General features: G+C 41.0%; 1 protein-coding gene across 3 annotated transcripts in view; it reads right to left on the bottom strand.

Moving 5' to 3' along the window:
* Nucleotides 1-15830, bottom strand: part of HERC3 (HECT and RLD domain containing E3 ubiquitin protein ligase 3) — a 66859-nt gene that overhangs the window by 11030 nt on the left and 39999 nt on the right. For 2 of the 3 annotated variants that reach the window (XM_035326295.1, XM_035326294.1), the window contains 15 exons: nt 15526-15602; nt 14719-14940; nt 12569-12660; nt 11427-11557; nt 11135-11295; nt 10526-10602; nt 9675-9799; nt 9073-9132; nt 6795-6906; nt 5674-5863; nt 3745-3908; nt 3107-3220; nt 1832-1855; nt 1655-1744; nt 135-305 (listed from right to left, as the gene is read on the bottom strand). In XM_035326295.1, the coding sequence (XP_035182186.1) occupies nt 135-305; nt 1655-1744; nt 1832-1855; nt 3107-3220; nt 3745-3908; nt 5674-5863; nt 6795-6906; nt 9073-9132; nt 9675-9799; nt 10526-10602; nt 11135-11295; nt 11427-11557; nt 12569-12660; nt 14719-14940; nt 15526-15602 (1810 nt within the window). Of the gene's footprint in view, nt 1-134; nt 306-1654; nt 1745-1831; nt 1856-2617; nt 2767-3106; nt 3221-3744; nt 3909-5673; nt 5864-6794; nt 6907-9072; nt 9133-9674; nt 9800-10525; nt 10603-11134; nt 11296-11426; nt 11558-12568; nt 12661-14718; nt 14941-15525; nt 15603-15830 lie in introns of those variants that run through there. The other variant, XR_004750914.1, reaches the window with a different exon arrangement.

The raw sequence follows: 15830 nt of genomic DNA, 5'->3' as shown, positions 1-15830 counted from the left end.
AGAGTCAGCTCTCCCACTGATTAGATGTGCCCCTGACTGCCACACCTATGGCAGTACACTGGCAAAATGGTAACACGAAGGGAGGAAAGGCCTCAAAAGTGTCAGCTGCATGAGAGGGTTTGAGGAACACTTACCTTAAGAGGCTTTTTCAAATCAATATCTGAATGGATGCTCAACTCCCTTAAAGCATCACCGACTAAATTACTCCTGCGGACATGAAGTACCAGGAAAGGGCTTCTGGCCAGCAGAGGCTCCAGGGTGAGAAGCATGAAAACATTCTGCAAATTTGCACCGTTTATTGCCACCTGTAGATAATAGAGGCATGAAAATCAGCTGCTGTCCAGCTCCTTTATTCTTCTAGAAGGAAAACAGTTATGTGCCTGATGTTCCCTTCTTCCTTACTCTTTCAGTTTGGTTTCCTCAGGGTATGAGGACAGCGTGCCCACTCTGTACAAGTGTGTGCATGTGTGCCTATTTGCCCCCCTATTTCCCACATCCATACGTTTGAGTCCACTGAGCAATTCAAAAATCTGAGCAACAGAGATATTAAACTTCTGAACACTTTTTGACATCAGGTGGCTGGAAGAAAACGGCTTTATTTATACTTCTATTGAGTCAAAAGACTCAGTGTGAGTGCAACCCTGATAAAATCAGTCTACGAGGGAGAAGAGCGTTACTAACGCACCATGTGAGAAGACAGTCGATGTGCACCTTGTGAGGAACCCACTGCATACAATTCAAAGCCCTCATCTACAGCAATTTTCTGGTGTCAGGAAAGATGCAAAGTCTGGTCAAAGCTTTGACCACCCAGAGAGCATTGATTCTCATGCGTTGTCTGTATAAAGTGGCAAATTCATTGTAAATACAGTTAAAAAGACAATTCTTTGGCCTCCAAGTGGTCATCTTCATAAAGATCCTGTCTCTCAGGGCAAATTCAACTTTTTGTGGGACAAGTTCCACACCCTGGCTGCACTGGATGAAGAACGAGTGCCCAATTCTTTGTCCCTTTCAGGAGCCGCCTGCATAAGCAGTGCCCAGCACTGAGCAGTTCACATTGGCACAGAGGCCAGGTGCCCTTGCCAGAGTCTGGCCTGGCTGCCACCCACAGGGTAAGGGGCACTGACGCTTAACACCTGCCGTGACACACTCCCGGAGGGCCCCAGGTCTGCATCTCTCACTGCAAATGGGTGGCTTAGCTGCTGACAACAGCCACTGCTTGGAACTACGAACAGTGTCAGATTTGAAGCCTTAGTTCTGACAAATACTCCTCCTGTGCTGCACACAAACTTCAAAAAGGCGCTCACTCACCTGAAAGCCGTACAGCTCCTCTAACAGAGACCTCACCTTACTTCTTCTTATCCTTGGACTATCACAAATACACGAGTCCTCCTTCCATACATACAGTTTACATTTCCATGACATGCACATCTGGCAATTCTGATGCTACCAAACTTCTTGAAGTAAAAGAAACTAAGTACTGTGTCTGCCCTGGATAGGGCTAAGAGCTTTTCCAGCTATTCTGCTCTCTCATATCACAGAAACAATAAAATGAGGCACAAAGTAACTCCCAGTGAACTCCCTTCCACTCAGGCACCAATGTAAAAGGCAGGAAAAAAAGAAACGAGGCAGGAAAACTGGAAGAGAGAATGATTACCTGCATCTGTAGTTCTGCATCTGTCTGTAACATCTTGGTCTTAGCCTGAGCATCAAAGATGAAGGGATAAGAACAGAGCGTCACAGCATCCTGCGAGAAACAGAGACAGACTGGTGCCCATGTACAGCTTCTAGAAGCACTCCTTCAAATAAGAGTCATGAAACACAATGTCCTTACCTGCATGATGGATGGTCTAACTTTCTGTGAAGGCAAAAAAAAAAACAAAAAACAAAAAGAAAACTTTTACTCTCTTGATTGTGTCAGATATTTCTTAGGTCAGATTAGTTCAAAGGTGACCCACAGAAAATTTTTCTCCTCTGGGACCAACAAGCCATTTTTTTCTTCTTAAAGGAAAGCATGGGAACTTCCTTCTCAAGACAACGCGCACAAGTCTACTCCAAAACTTTCACATCAAACATTACTAAGAGGACTAACTGGTACAGAAGCCTGTTAGCTTGCCAGAGGTGAAACTTATTTTTATGAAGAACAACCAGAAAACTACCCCCAAGGCAGAGACCACATGAAACAGGAAAGCACATAAGGCCACAGCATGACAATACAAGGCCACTCCTGCAACACAAATTACTCTTCTTTTTAGCTCTATCAATACAATTTTAACTATTACTGTTGTAGCAAACTGAGTCATAATTTTATTGCTCTGCTCACTAAAAGCAAGCACAGAGCAGCACTATTTATATGACGGAAGATGGGAGAGGGGACACAGCACACACAACATTTAGAAAGTGCATACAAACACATACAGAAATTCTTGCTACAGTCTGATTTTAGTCTTGCAGCATCCCTTGATGGATGTCTTTTTGTTTTCTCATATCTGGGATTTCTTTCCTTGCATTATTTAAATAATCTCACTGGGTTCCCATACAGCATTTTCAAGCCCTCTGTTCAGTTATCTCTTTTCTTAAAGATGGGAAAGTGAGGCATAAAAGAGGTGAAGGGTCTTACCCAAGATCACCCAGCAGGTTACTGGAAGAGCCAGGAATAGAACCCACATCTCTTGAGTCTTGGTTCAGTCCCCTAGCCAGAACGTCACACTGCCTCCTCTTACAGAGCAACATTTTAAGACCACTGGCTATATTATTCACAATACCTGCCTAAACAGCAGAAGTAAAGGGTAAAAATTATAATTTTAGAATACAGGACTTGGCTCCTGAGGTCTCGATTACATTAAAAGGATCCAGTGACTGAATTAATCCCTTTGTGCAGGGACTGAATGGGATTCACATGAATTAGCACAGAGGTTGTTGAAAACATTAGTTAAATATTGTTAGCTTTAGCTCTTCTGGTTTTATTTTAAGTCAACTTCAAGCCACCAAGTATCCAAATCTGAGAGATTTAACAGATAGATGCTCCTATACTGATTACATTACGCTCTCAAAAAGGATATTAAAAATGCAGATCTCTAATGACCGGAGAGACAAAAGTGGCTCTTACCATTCCAGCCTGATGTAGGAACCACATGAGATAATCCTCCTGAATGTCTACCAAGCTGGAAATCTCAGGGATATAAAACTTATCATATTCTACATGTTTAACCTTCTGATTTACCTAGGGAAGAAAACGGATGGTTTTTAAAATACAGATGTATCCAGCATTTTCTTAGAACAGGTTTAAATAAAGTCAGATATAGCAGCTTGCAAGAATAGGCCCAGGAAGTCTTGCAAAAAGTCATCATCCCTTTTGTTTTAGTATGAACCAAGAACTGAGACACTTCTGACTTTTTAGTTCTCCCTCCTCCTCATCCAAGACTAAACAGCACCAACACACCAGGAGCAGAAAGTGTAATAATACAGGCATTTGTGTCACAACAGTGCACGCTGTCTGCTGGCTCGACAGCAGCACTCTTCACAGTGAATTTTTCCTAGTATTTGAGACAGGACTAAGCAATCTTCAAGTACACCGAATTCAGGAAAACCACTAACATCTTCGCTCTTGTGGTGTCTCAGCGGACAACAAGACAGCTCACAATCCGGGGCTATCACCAATTTGCCCCGTCAATTGGCAAAGGGCAGACAAGACCGAGTGAGTATCTGCATGTTGGCATCTTGAGCTAACGTACACCCAAGGCTTACCTTGTGGAGTTTCTCCAGAAGTCTGAGAGCAGCTGTAATGTAGCTACTGAACAAGACCGGGATCAACAATGTCTTTCTTCCACTGAGGAGGTAAACGACTGCACCTTTATAGAGATCCACTAGCCTAAGGAAATATCGTGGGCACACTTGAGACCACCAGTTATCTGGAAAGAACAGGAACACAAAAATACATCTTGAATTGAACACCACAGAATACTCCCCTACATCAAGATGAAAATAGGGGAACACACCTAAAAACAGTTTAAAAAAACTTCCCTCCTTCTCTCCTAATAGTTGCAATAGGAAAGCAAGCAAAGCTGCAGATACCAGAGGTTGAGAAGCTTTCCATTCTCAAACAACCATGTCACTCACCACCCAGTCCCAACCCCTGATCAGTGCAAGAGCTTGAAATCAAGGTTTTTCAACCGTCTCAAGAAGCTTGTATTCAAGATACTGGGATCTTGCAGAAAAAAAAAAACATTGTCTCTGTGTAGTGGTAAGAAAGTAGTTCTCTGGTCAGTTCTCCATCAGCACCACATCCTTTTCCAGCAGATGTCAGAAGGTGTCTCCTTGTGCACTAAAACTCCCTGTTTTTTAAAGGTGTCTCCACGTGCACTAAAGCTCCCTCTTTTTTAAAAAGCTGATTTCCTTCTTGCCACAGGCAGTAACCCTTACCTCTCCTCTGAAGGGACCCTGCCTATGAGCTTCTCTGCTAGAACCAATCCACCTGCAAAGTAGAAGATGCAGCTTGGGAAAACGTCACATCAACTGCTAGAAACAAACACCAACTTAGCCTCCCAAGTGTCAGCAAAACAACAGATTCTTGCAGACAGAAGTACGAAAATCCTTTATATTTCTTTATTCTAACAGTCACAGTGGACTAGGAACTCTGAGCATAGGAGAAAATCTGGTTACAAAACCTCCTCAAATAAAATAATAAATAAAACACTAAGCTTCAAAACAAATTTCACTGGAGCAACGCTTCTGGAGGTCTGAATCCATTAGATAGCATTTTACACAATACTGTGAGATAACAGTATAAGATAACATTATAAGATGTTATAATAATAGTATAAGATAACAGTATAAGATAACATTAAGAAATGGAAGAAAATAACAAAAAAGTAATAAGTAACGCTTTTGAGTAGCTTACCTTCTACTTAGCTTATATTGAGCCAATAGGAAATAACGTTAGTAGAAATAAGATTCCGAAACAGGAGATGAACTGTTATGTATAGCTTAGACTTGACCAACCAATAGGTTTTTCTGCATTTTATACAGATCAGGTTAACTTTATATTAGCAGCATATTCATTTATTTACCTTACACAGAAAAGAAATTTCAACGTGGACAATGTCTGATTAAATTAACAGAGTAAGATCACTTAATCTTCATGATGTACAAAATCTATGTTCACATAGAGGCATTAAAATTTTCTGGAATTGAGTCTCTGAATGTAGGTAAATTAGTTTAACTTCCCCAGTACATGTTCTTAGAAAATTCAGGTTGAGTTGTTTTAATTTGAAGCAGAATATTTCATTCTCATTTATTACCCACGCCACCATAAATTTTATAGGTTTTATATTACAATAACTCACTAACTCCCTATATCTTACCTATATAGCACAGTCTTCATTCCCACGTATTTCATATTTAAAATTCAAATTTTGTGTTTAAAATTCTTTTAGATAGGAATATAGGTTTTGGGGGAGGATTCCTTGAATGCTTTTGGTCCGCGGGTGCTTTTTAGAGGCAGCTGCTTCATAGCAACACCATATCACAAAGAATAGTCAATTATCATAGAAGCCACAGTTAACACAACACCAAAATTAAACCAACATAAAAACATGACTGAAAGATCCAAAGGCAACTCTTTGTGTTTTCCCTGGATCGTGAGAGCAATATGCATCTTAAATGACAGCCTCTTACCAAGAACTTTGCTGGGGTTGGTGTCTAAGCGCAGAATAGCCATTGCCAGAGGAAGCGTTAATGTGATATAATACTTTGAATCTTGGAAGGGTGGGAATTCAGGGAGAATCAGGTAGATCCTCATTGCCTCAACGTCTGGTGGTGAGCTGGACAACTGAGGAATCAAGAAACTTTCAAAGCTCTTCAGTATCTACAGGGGAAAAAAGACAAAAGGAGGCAACTTATCCCGGATGATAGAGAACCTACAAAATAGATGAGTAAATACTAATGAAACAGAGCACACGCAGCACCGGTAGACTTAACAGCTTTTGTTGCTGATCCCTTAAAGCATTCCACAGGACAGGACTAAATTCATGTTTTCCCAAAAGGCATAAATGTTTGGGCAGTTTTTTCCAGGGATATCTATTTTAGTAAACCCTTCCTGTTGAAGGCCACATCCCTGCTTTAGAAGTAAAGAGAATTGAATTTCTCAGTCTAGAAACATTGCTGAACTAGTTCTTTGCGTGCATTAAAGCATGGCAAAAAAGGCATCGAACTGTATAGCTAAAATTCTCCAGAAATAATTGTGTCTGAAGCAGGCAGATAACATGAAAAAAATCACCTGCTACAATTCCAGTTTGGCAAAACATCTCACAACACCTTTCTACTCACTTCTCTCTCTGACACCTATAATGAACAGTTTCACTGTGCCATAGCTCAGTGTACTCAGGTCCCACTGTTCACAAAACATCCACAGGACTACTCAACACACCAAGTCTTCTCTGCTTTAGAGGAGTTAGAATAAATTAAACAACCAGAAAGTACTCAACTGCTGACCCGTAAGAAATAAGAACATGGTCATTATTTTCAAGCATAACATACACAGAATTAATTTCAGCAGTTAGTTCAAGTATTAAATGCCATGAAACAAAACTGTTTTATAAACAAATCTTTGAGATATTTTCTGAGAAGGTTAAAATCCATCCAGGTCAATGGAGATGTATCCACGGATACCAAGATGAATCTGGCCTGCAGATTTGAAATACAAACTTACCCTAAAAAATGTGCTGTTTCTCCCATGTTTCAGAGGGACAAAGCCTTTACGCCCCCTCTGAATACCGAAAAATTTGTAAGTGCAATACCTGGTCTAGGAGAATGGAGTGTTGAGAGTTCATCAGCTTCTCAAACAGCACTCTGGTGGAGTTCAAGTCAATCCCTGGGATCTTTGGACTGGTTTTAAAATGTTCGTCAATTCTTTAAAAAACAAATCAGAGACAGACAGACGTAAGTTTAAGGAAGTGAAAACACAACCTCTGTATTGGCACTGCCTGAGAGCAAGCAATGGAGGACTGACCTCCAGGAAATGAATCAGAGTAGAAACAAAACACAACTTGGAATCTTCTTGCTTCAGGATCCTTGTTTCAGGACCCTCTGCATTTTCTTCACGTACACTTTATTTATTTTTAAAGAAAAATCACACATAGTAAGAAAGGGAAGAGTGATATATGAGATGACATTATTCAAGGGAACATCAGATGAAGGCTTTCAAAACAGAACAAACAAGATTTCAGATAATTTGGCAATTCCACTCTCAAATTTTCTAAAACTAAACAATGATTACTATCAAACCACAGCGCAGTTGTAAACAGTCTTTAGACGTAAGAAATGTTCTTTCTGCTGTGTGTGAAAGGCTGTAATTTACGCAGGCTACTTGTATAAAAGCGATAATGAAGGCAAGCCTGCAGAGGACAACACAGTCCAACAGCCAGATCTAGTGACACTGAAGTGTCCTGCAGTCCAGCAGGTAAGTTACCTAGCTCAGCACCTGGAGCACGTGCAGCATCTGGAGCAGAGACTCTCAGCACCGTTATCTGTAGTAAGAGCGCACATAAATCTTTGCAGATACTAGTAAAAAAAATAGTAATTGCTACAAATCCATTCACCTCAAGGATTTCCCAAGTACGTCTCTACTCATCCCTGAGACTCTGTTATATCAGACACACTGTGAAGGAAATGGTACCAATTAAACATGGGATGCATTTGTCAGTTTTCTGATGATATGAGAAGTTAGGCATCGGCTGTTGGAGTAGAACAGTTATTTCCATAGCAATATGGGCATCGGGCTGGGACTAGCTCCTCAGATCACACTGTAGCTTCATGCTGCAATGTTCAGTGGTAGTATTGTAGCATGCCCAGTCACACAGACAGAGAAATGCTGTTTTTCTATCTAGCCCCATATCTATCTAACCCCAATGCTGTACTGCAAGCAGGCATTAGGATAATGAAGGATATACTAGGTTATTTCTATCAAGGGCGACATAAGGCTTCACATACAAAGGTACGCAGTTAAATACAGCCTCACCTCCACGTATGTTGGCTTCAAATTTTGTGATTCATTTGGGCACAGATCTTCTGTAAAAGTTAAGTCCTGCACTCACCAGGACATCGTTAAGGTGGAAAGAGAACTGCACAGAGGTGATCAAGTCATACGCTCCATTCATTTCCACATTCAAAGGAGGCATGGGACTATTCACAGTGACTCAACAACTTGGAAAACGCACTGAGTGTTTTAAACCAACATGACACAACTCTCCATATGCAGTAATAATGCTGCCTTTTCCCAAGGCTAGAGAAGAAACAACCATTGTACCAGCTGAAAAACGCGAGTATAATGAGTAACTTGTTTTCTTTTTCAAGCTGCTCTTGGAAAAGATTACTCAAAGATTATTCAGAGTAACTAGGCTCATCTTCACCTACTTACAGGTCATTTATTCATTACATCACCATAAAAAATTCCTCCCCCACCTCAACTTATGCTGTTACCTCCCCAACCTTCACAAACGCAGGCAACATAATCCTTCCCAACCCACAGCTTTTGACTCAGCTGTGCCTATTACATCCTTGTCACCACCTATTGTTAGTTACATCCACTTGAAACTCCTGCTTTCATAAGCAAAAGCACAAAACTTTTCACAACTGATGTCACCCAAAAGAAAAGTGTTTCTAGCTGGCCTGGGTGTATTTTTCATGAGCAGCCTGTGTTGAGGTATACCTCCCTCCACAAGCACTAGCCCTCATCAGCTAGCTCAGCTGGGTGTGAGACTATTCAGGTATGTGGCATCACTCATTTCCCTTATTGTCAAATTCCCAACCCTCTCAAGGATTTTTATATTCATCTTGTATGGAAAAATGATAAGCATGACAACTCCAAGGAATGCGTACAGTACACTCACCATGCACTTTCCTAGACTATTTGCCTTCCTTACCCAGCTCTGACCGGCCACCTCTTTAGTGAACACTCTCTGCCCCAGTCTCCCGACCAGAAAAATCAAAGCCCAGTGCAAAACTGAGTGAAGAAAAAAAGAGATTCCAGTCTGCCTCAAGGGAAAGCTACAGTACTTGACTCTCTTTGATACTTACTTCTTCTCCAAGAAGCTTCCATTCCAGCAGGCAGCTGAGGACAGTATCTGAACAACATTACTGTTTGCAGCAGGAAGACAAAAGAAAACAGAGAGAGAGGGTATAAACAGGTGTCCCAGCAAATCTCTTCAGCTATCTTCCCTTCCTTCTATGGGAAACACGTCAAGATCATCCCATTATTCAAAGGTTAAGTGGCTTACTCAGGATCATATAACACCCCTCTTTCAAAGGAGGGAGGTTAGCAGTGCCTCCTTTCCACCTATTCTGCCCTTCTCGTAGCAGGCAAACGGGAAAAAATTTAATCAGTGTTCACAGCTTCTCGCTGCTTTACATGAACTCTAAGCACATAATAAAGAGCAACTTTTAAATCCATTTCCCACCCACTATTTGCAATATCCCGAAGCAGCCTTAAATTCCTCTGGTTCTGCTGGGAAGCGCTAACCTGGCATCCTTGTGACTGGCACCTTTACTCCCCTTGGCTATAACCAAGAACCACACTTGAAAAGGCTGCTAAAGTTCAAGTGAAAACAGGGCATGGAAGCCAACAGAATTCTTTAAATAAAACTTCCAATAAGAGGCTTGTCCAGTGCCACAATACCTACTTGACAGAATTAGAACTGTTCTTTTCTAAAAGCTTTTGCCTCCAGACATCTATAGTTTCATCATTTATTAAACAGGTATAACGTGTTTCATTTATGGTCCGGAAATCATCAGCAGGCAAGGAATTCTGTGAGAAGATACAGATTTCAGCAAATACAAGGCTTGTAAAAACAATTCCTTCGTATTAAAAATCTCAGTTTTCTATATACAATTGATAGGTTTCTGGGTGTGATCTCTGAACAGGTTTTATTAGGAAGCTGCAACATTACTAACGAGCCCAAAAGGAAAGGCATGGAAAAAAAAAGATATTTTTACAGAGGAAAATACAAAAGAAAAACAAAATATCCTTTCCTTAAATGTACCAAAGCCCTTTTAAATAATGCTTATATAGTTACAGGCTTAGTACACTTCTAGATTTATTTCCATGCCTCAAAAGTGTATGTCACTTACTGAAATAATTAAGACAGAAGGAGAAAAAACATCGTCCAGCCCACAATCCAGCTGATCTGTCAGAACCCCACTGTGTGTTCCACTGCCTTACGCTGACCACCTGGACCCCACTGCCTCAGGAGGAAGGCAGTCCCTTTCTTCCGATCTGCCAAGGGAAGTAGCTCCCTTCCCTGATGATCAAAGTGATATCAGTGTCAATTGCTCTTTGACACGACTCTAAAAGAAGGCACCTTTCAGCCACTCCTAAAACACCGTAAAACCCTGTAATAAGTGCTGTCCTTTTTAAGGTTTATAAGGCAGAATGGACCCCAAAACATCACCTCACTTTCAGATTACCACCAAAGATGCATAGTGAGGGCTGGGACAAGTGAACAGACTTGAGAAAGTACTTCATTAGTTTTACCTCGTATTTGGAGCAAAGCACAAATGTTTGGTCTCCTCCAGAAAAGATGTGTTTAACAATGTGATATTTACAGGCATCTGTTGAGGAAAGCAACACAGTTGTGTTAGAGGCTGATGAACGCAAGTTTCTGCTTTGCCTTTCCTCCACGTTTGCGCTGACAGCGTCTAACACTTTACACTACTGGGAAAACCTGGATTCCTTGAAGGCAAGGCTGAAGTCAGTAGGAACTCAAGCACTTCAGCACTTTATTTTACCTTTTTTTTTTTTTTTGGGGGGGGGGGACATACACACTGGCTGACGGGAGGGGAAAGCTGTAGTTCTCAAACTACAATGGGGTTTTTAATGAGAAACCAGAGCCCTCAGAAATCAGTATTAGAACAATTTCATGAAGGCTCAAGCTTGTGAAATGTTGAGAAAGGGAGAGGGCACACAGACTAAGAGAGCAAGAGGTCACACAGTAATTCCACAGTGCATTCAGACCAGGGGAATGGGTTTCTTTTGCTGTTTCGAGCACTTTCACAGAACAATGTCAAGGTGTCTTTCGACCACTGTGGATGAAAGGAAGTGATTCATGTCCATTTGCCACTCCAAATCACGCACAGTACATACCAGGCTTCCCTGAGAGTTGCCCATTGTGAGCTGCCCAGTGACCCTTCACAGGAGAGGGACACTTAACATTGCAAGTGTGCCCAGTTCCCAGCTGGCCTCTTGTTCCACAGCCAAATGCATAGATCATTCCTGAAGAAGGCACAAAGGCTAAAGTGTGGTGTCTGTAACAGAGACGGGTACAAATTAGCGCCATGTATATTAATTTTGACACGTACGATGCAGAAGCAAGGCTATTCCTTCCATTTACAACAGCCAGTGTCAGCATTAACCTCCATGGAAGGACAGGACTCACCTGCCACAGGCAATCTGGGATACTTCACTGCCCATTAGCTCAAGAACTCTTCGGGGGTTCACTTCGTCATTCATGGAGTCATGTCCCAGTTGCCCACAGGAACCTGCACCGAACGTGAACACCCCTCCACTCTGTTAGCAAACCAAACAGCACATTCTCCATTTAGGACCCATATCCCAGCAGCATCTCTCTGACTCCAGTTTCGCTACGAGCCCAAGCTTAAGCAGAGATTGCTGGGGATTTCTAGAGGGTTCAGAAAATAAGCTTGAGCTCTGCTACTGAAGCTTCCAAATAGCTACCTTGCTACCCAGCAGAGAATGTCAGACTTATCTCTAAGTACGCCTGCAGTAGACAACCTGCCCCCCACCATTACCTAATGAGTCAGAAATCTCAGCAGGTTTAAACATGGTTCAATAGCGCCCATTTCCACAGTACTTTACAGTGATCTCTGGTGGCTGCTGATCAAAAGGATGATGACCTTTTTCCTGGAAAAAGACCCACACTCTCAGGTCTTCACAGTGGTTCTCCCACTGGAATCCCACAGCTAGCTATTTCAATTCATTTTTTGATGGAGAACACTTAGGCACCAACCAAGGAAGGCAACAACCTCGGAAGTGGCAGGGGCAAGGCAAGAACCAAACAGTGATCTTCCAAATGCTATCCCTATTCTCTATTAAACTACACACTACTTAGGAACAGCAGGTTTGGAACTGCAAACTTCGTGTAAATGCTGTGACTGACCGATCACTTTTCATTTAACGGCCCATTATTTCTGACTTGCCTCTTATTCTGAGGCACAATAAGTCTCCATCTTCCAATAAATTGTTATTTTTAACGTCTTAAGATACACGTTTGTTCTTTTCTATTCCTCAAAGCTCATTTCTTTGAGTGATTCATCTGAGTTTTACTATTTATTGTCACAGATTACTAACATCTTCATCTCAAAAATGGCAATGGATCATGTGGGCAAAGAATCTCAGAATAAATTATCACAAGACTTTACTTTCTGTTTAGTTTCTCTTACTGGTGTTAGATGAAATAAGGTACGCCAGCCTGTTCTTTTCTACCATTTCCTAGGAAACTAAAGTGAAACCATCAGGCAGGCAAGACAGCGGCCGGGGCTTCCAGGTTAGCTTCTCTACCTTTGTTAGAACTGCCGTGTGTTCCTCTCCACAGCTGATGTAAACAACCTTCTGAGACCGCAACAGCTTCACATGGCAAGGCGATTCTCGGTCTGCGTGAGACAAATGAAATAAAGGAATTGTTTCATAAACACCATCCTAAATGCCTGAGAAAACCACTGGCAGCAGTCTGATTTTCAGACTTGTTCTACAATTCAGATGGAGCACAGTTTTAACAAGCATGGAAAAAAACAGATCCTTTATTACTTTACTGTTACTTTCTCCCTCCATTCTTAAAATATTTGCCCCGGTTCAAAAACAGTTGGGTATTGCAAGAACACTAATATAGTGTATTTTGCATAAATTCAATGTGTGCTTGCAGCTTGGGACACGACTAGTGCAGGTGAGCTACCTTCAGCCTCGTGCTCCATTCCAAACTCCTGGCAAGCAGCAGGTGCATTTAAATACCTAGTCTTCCTTACGTTGTCGTGCTTTAAGATCCTCCTACTTGCAAAGGCGTATCTCTGCCAACAGTTACATGGTGCTTTTATCCTTCACTATGACATTCTAATCATTAAAAGTAGGCATCTCGAGGATAAATACACTAAACAAGGTTATAAGTTTCACTGATTTAAAAGAATATATATAAATATAAAATTACAAAAGCACTTAAAGAAGCAGTAGGTACCCCAAACCAGCTTCAGACAGCAAGGGGAACAGCTGCTTACTTTGTACCAACAAAAAAAACAGTTCCTACCTACAGAAGTTGTTCATTTTTTTAAGATTCTCACCCAAGGATGTGATAGGTGGTTTTTTTTCTGTACAGTGAAAGGAAAATGGTCACATTTTCATGCATCTAAAATTGAGGGCAGGGTTTTTTCATTTACTTTGTTCTGTAGTTTAGCACAAGGTAAACTTCTAATACACAAGCTACAGCATTTCTAATAGTGCTGTGTTGAAACCAGAAGCATTTATCTGTCAAACTCCAAGCAAAGAACATAGCTGCTCTTATACAAGGCCAGTGCTTGATCTAACAAACGATAAAGATAATAAATCTGGAGCATTTTTGGGAAAGCACAAAATATGTTACAAGTCTTTGTGTTTCATATTCCTAAAAGGGCAAAGCAAAATGAAATTAAGCATACAACATTCAAACCTCCTGTGCTAAACTACAGGCTGGTTTTGAGTAATTGCTTTAAATACATGTTTCAGTTGGTAGGGTGGGTTGTCAAATTGCATCGTTCCCTTATAGGTAGACAAAATGTGAGGCAATGCTTTTGTCTTGCAACATATGGTGTTTATAAGCTTCTATATACACAACCTGACATTTTTAAATATATACACACCTCATGTATTCACCCATGCAAACCAAATTATCCATGCGTGTTGCGTTTCACATCCACACTCAGTAACTTGCCTACCTACATACTTAAAGCTACTCAGAAACTATGCAGATAAAGATGAAGAGGTTGATCTGAAACTCCAAAGAAAATCTTTCACTCTTGATTTTGCAAATAGTCAAAGAGTACATTAACAAGCTGGAAGAATCTGGGCTTTTCAGACTAGTGGTAATGTCATATCCACTCTTGAAGCCTAATTTATAAATCAGTCTTCAAGTCTGTTGATGGCTAGGCTTCACTGATCATGATCACCTAAAATAAAACATACCACTGGCCCAACATGTCTGAAAACTGTGCAACCAATAAACTGGACGACATTTTACAATATTGAGATACTTTGTGCTGCCATCATCTTGAAGCATACAGATGCTCACCAGGCAAAAACATGTTGACCAACTAGGGGATGGGTTCAGTTCTTTGTTCCACACGGACAGCCTTTGCTCTACATCAACTTCAAGCAAAATATAAACAGCGTTTTTGAGGGGAAGAATAACATAAGCACTTCCTTGGGTCCCTGCAGTTTGACACTCTTTTTTTTGACCTTCACTCCCACTAACATCTACAAGGGAAAAAAAGGTGTTTCTATTACTACTAATCATGAAAAGCCTGTAGAGCCAAAGACTGTTTTTCTGACCTTGAAGGCAGAAAACATAAGGAGCTGCTGAGGTTTATACATCCGTTCAGTAAAAACAGACTGTCAAAAGAAAAAAGAGTGTCACTCAGCCAAAAAAAAGTCCATCATTCTTTCACCAAAGAGCGTAATTGTAATACCTCGTTCATCACTTAGTCCCAGTTGTCCTGAGCTGTTCTTCCCCCAGCCAAACACAGCTCCTGAGAGAGAGAGGGCAAAACTGTGTGCTCCACCTGCAGCAACCTGAGCCAAAGGAATACCATCAAGAGATTTGACACGTTGCGGACTGGCTTGGGAGGGACATTCTCTACCCAAACCCAGCTGACCAAAGCTGTTCTGTCCCCATGTAAAGAACTGGCCATCTGAAACAAGGAAAGAAAGAGAACAGTGAATAAGAACTCGTCAACAGAAAAGCAAGTTTGTCAAAATGAACACCAGTGCTGGGGGCTTCACTCCCACCCAAACCTCATGATGGAAAAATCAAGCAAGACAATCTTTCCTAAAATAAAAGCCCTGTCCAAAGACACTGGGTAAATAAAGAGATGTGTAACTAAGTGCAAAATACAATATAGACTGCTCTAACTTAAACAACACAATGAAGAATGGTCCACGTGTTGCATACAGAAGAGCCAAGGATAACTTTGACACAAAGGAATTAACTCTACACATTTTTCTACATCAAGATGTAGAATGTAGATGCTTTTAAGTGATCCTGTCGTTATCCAGTAGTGAGGCACTACGTAATGTTGTGTGATGTTTCCTTTCTTGACAGTATAGGCAAAGTTCTTCAATATTCATGGTATCTGATCCGATTTATCGTCTCCCATTTGTCCCAAAAACAGTTGAGACAGGGATGTCCTTGGTTTATTGTGCAGAAATAAGCAATCTTGGACACTGCGCAAAACAACAGCAGAAATCTTGGTAGTAAATAATGAATGTTACAGTACCTGCTGCCAAAGCCAGACAATGCCAGTTTCCACAGGAAACCTGCAGTATCGTCTGCTGGTTCAGTTTCTTTATCAACCTAAAGAAGATGACATTATTTTAGAAAAATCATCCACAAATGTAGTACCACCATAGATGAATTTATCATTTCCATGCAGGTATTCTAGACACACATATAACCTGTGATTTTGAGATGAGGAATTGAATCATGGAGGTTATACAGATCAATGCATAATAAATCCAAATCTGTGAGGAGATTTAGATACTTGACTAGCAACTGCAACTATCTTTACTGCTACATTTCCAG

This window comes from Oxyura jamaicensis, chromosome 4, assembly GCF_011077185.1.
Source record: "Oxyura jamaicensis isolate SHBP4307 breed ruddy duck chromosome 4, BPBGC_Ojam_1.0, whole genome shotgun sequence".
Classification (NCBI taxonomy): domain Eukaryota; kingdom Metazoa; phylum Chordata; class Aves; order Anseriformes; family Anatidae; genus Oxyura; species Oxyura jamaicensis.
This window is presented reverse-complemented; position numbering and strand designations above follow the sequence as displayed.